The sequence below is a fragment of the Humulus lupulus genome, assembly GCF_963169125.1.
Source record: "Humulus lupulus chromosome 8 unlocalized genomic scaffold, drHumLupu1.1 SUPER_8_unloc_81, whole genome shotgun sequence".
In the NCBI taxonomy this organism is placed as follows: domain Eukaryota; kingdom Viridiplantae; phylum Streptophyta; class Magnoliopsida; order Rosales; family Cannabaceae; genus Humulus; species Humulus lupulus.
The window spans coordinates 1-2,240 of record NW_026908638.1 but is presented as its reverse complement, the minus strand read 5'-3'; the positions used below and the strand labels follow the sequence as shown (position 1 = coordinate 2,240).

At 42.9% G+C, this 2,240-nt stretch overlaps 1 protein-coding gene across 1 annotated transcript; it reads left to right on the top strand.

Annotated features, from left to right (window-relative positions):
* Window positions 1-268: 268 nt before the first annotated feature.
* Window positions 269-1,699, top strand: LOC133810130 (uncharacterized). The gene has a single exon (XM_062245998.1). The coding sequence runs from the start codon at window positions 269-271 to the stop codon at window positions 1,697-1,699; it is 1,431 nt and encodes a 476-aa protein (XP_062101982.1).
* The last annotated feature ends 541 nt before the right edge of the window (window positions 1,700-2,240 follow it).

Here is a 2,240-nt window from a genome sequence, read left to right as displayed (position 1 = left end):
AAGGTCATTGTATAAATATATCATCATTTGAGCTTGTGTGAGTTGTGTTTACAGTGGTCAAATTGCAGAAACCCTAACCGAGTGCGGCATTATGAAGCAAAGAGCCGATTGCCGTCGTTCCCGTCTCTGATCTTCTCCTGTCGTCGATGTGTCGGTCTCTCCTTCTCCGGAGGTGGCTATCTCATCTTCTGTGGATGCATCTGTGCCATCTGCAGTCGCCACATCACCCAGTTGAGTTGTATCCCCTGCTCTTGATCCTAGTGTGGCTATGGCTATTGTTTCGGTTCTGCCTACCGTCGCGGAGTCATCTCCCTCTTCTCCGTCGCCGTCCCTTCCAGAGGTGGTGACTGCATCTGTTCCTCTCATCAGTCCTTCGGTCAATGTCCTCCATGTTCGTCCGCCTTGTTCTGTTGGTAAGTCACCTAAACGTGCTACTCGTTCCTCTGTTGTGTCTGCGTCTTCCCCTGTTGCATCCTCTCCATTGCCGACCCCAAACACACCATCTATTCCTCCTCTTAAGTCGCCTGTTAAGCCGTCCTTAACCAAAACCCCCAAGACTCGGTCTGCCTCCAAACCCAACCCTAAACTCACACCCCCACCCAAACCCGCACCCCAACCCACAACCCGACCCGAACCCGAACCCAATCCCACACCAAAACCCCAACCCAAACCTCAACCCACACCCACCCCCAAACCCCATGTTCCTGTGCAGTCTAAAGGAAAAGCTAAAATGCATGAGTCCTCACCTCTCAACAAACCATCGGCTCCAAAACGTAAGCCCAAGGACACTCAGTTTGCACCCTCTCCTAAAAAGTCCAAGCTTACCTCTAGTTCTAAGGATTCTGTGTTGCTTGTTGATCCATCATCTATTCAATACTTTGTTGATGCTACCAAGGCCTCGCATTATCAGCGGTGGTTTGTTGTGCGAGACGTGTGGCCTGAGTATACTGTTGTTTTAGAGGATTTTCCTGAGTTAGTTGAACTTTTACAGTCTAGGCAATGGGTTAATACCGTGTCTAAATTGGTGTCTCCTCATCCCAGTCTCATTAGGGAATTTTATGCTAATTTAGATAAGTCAGTTATCGATGGGAAAAATGAGGATTGTCTTACTGCATTTGTAAGGGGTAATTGTATCAAATTTGCACCGTCCACAATATCTCGTGCACTAAAGGTTCCAAAAGTTCTTAAACCTGAATATAATAAATCATACCGTCCAGATCAATCTACCATGGGTCATGTTTTAACTGGCCAGCCTGATTATGTGTGGGGGAATCATGAGATTCCTGTGACTAAATTGACTCCTTTCTATCGGGTTCTTCATCGTGTGGCTCTGTATAATTGGTTTCCCAATTCTCACCTTTCATCTATTACCCTTGAGATTGGGAAGTTTTTATATGCTGTGGGTACTGGCGTGTCTATTGATTTGGCTACTCTCATTTATGATCGCATTGTTGATGTCGCCTCCTCTACCAGTACTCGTAACAAGTTTCCCTTTCCGAGCCTGATTCAGCAGCTTATTCAGCCTGCTAAACCACCGCTGACCACTCATGACTTCCAGGTTCCCAATCCTATTTTGTGTAAAGGATTTCTGGCTACTCTCAACAAGAAGGTCTCCTCCACTACTCCTTCTTCTTCGCAGTCATCTACGCTCAAACCTCCTATGTTTAAAGGTCTGTCGGATTCTAGTTGGCAAGTCTAGTTATATACTGAGTTCAAGGCATTCACTAAGTTTGTCGGATTCTACGCTCAAGCGACAACGTTATTTTTAGTCTTTAACTTATGTTTTTATATATTTTCCGCACTTAGCTTTGTATAAAAAATCATTAAAGTTTAAAGTTATGTTTTATTTTCAAACAACGGGATCCCATACCGTTCATTTATGTATTTTAACATTTACCTTAGAGTTTTTAATAAAGTTATGAATGTTTCTTATGTATGTTTTCTCGAAAATAGTGTCTATGTATAATAGTTTTACTGGTCCAAAAGTCTTAGAATTAGTTGGGTCGTTACAATAATGGATATTGTATTTGTGAGGCTTCAATCCTACCAACATCAACAGACATGCCTGATGAAACAGAATAAAGTAACACTGCCTTATCAGTATTTACTATAGTCAAATGACCATATAGGTGTCAAATTCGTACAAAGGAAATTCAACCAAATTTTTTTCTCTCTAATTAACAAGTTAAAAGGGAATCCTATTCTAGCTGTCCCATGAAAAGTCCATTGACTCCCAGCTA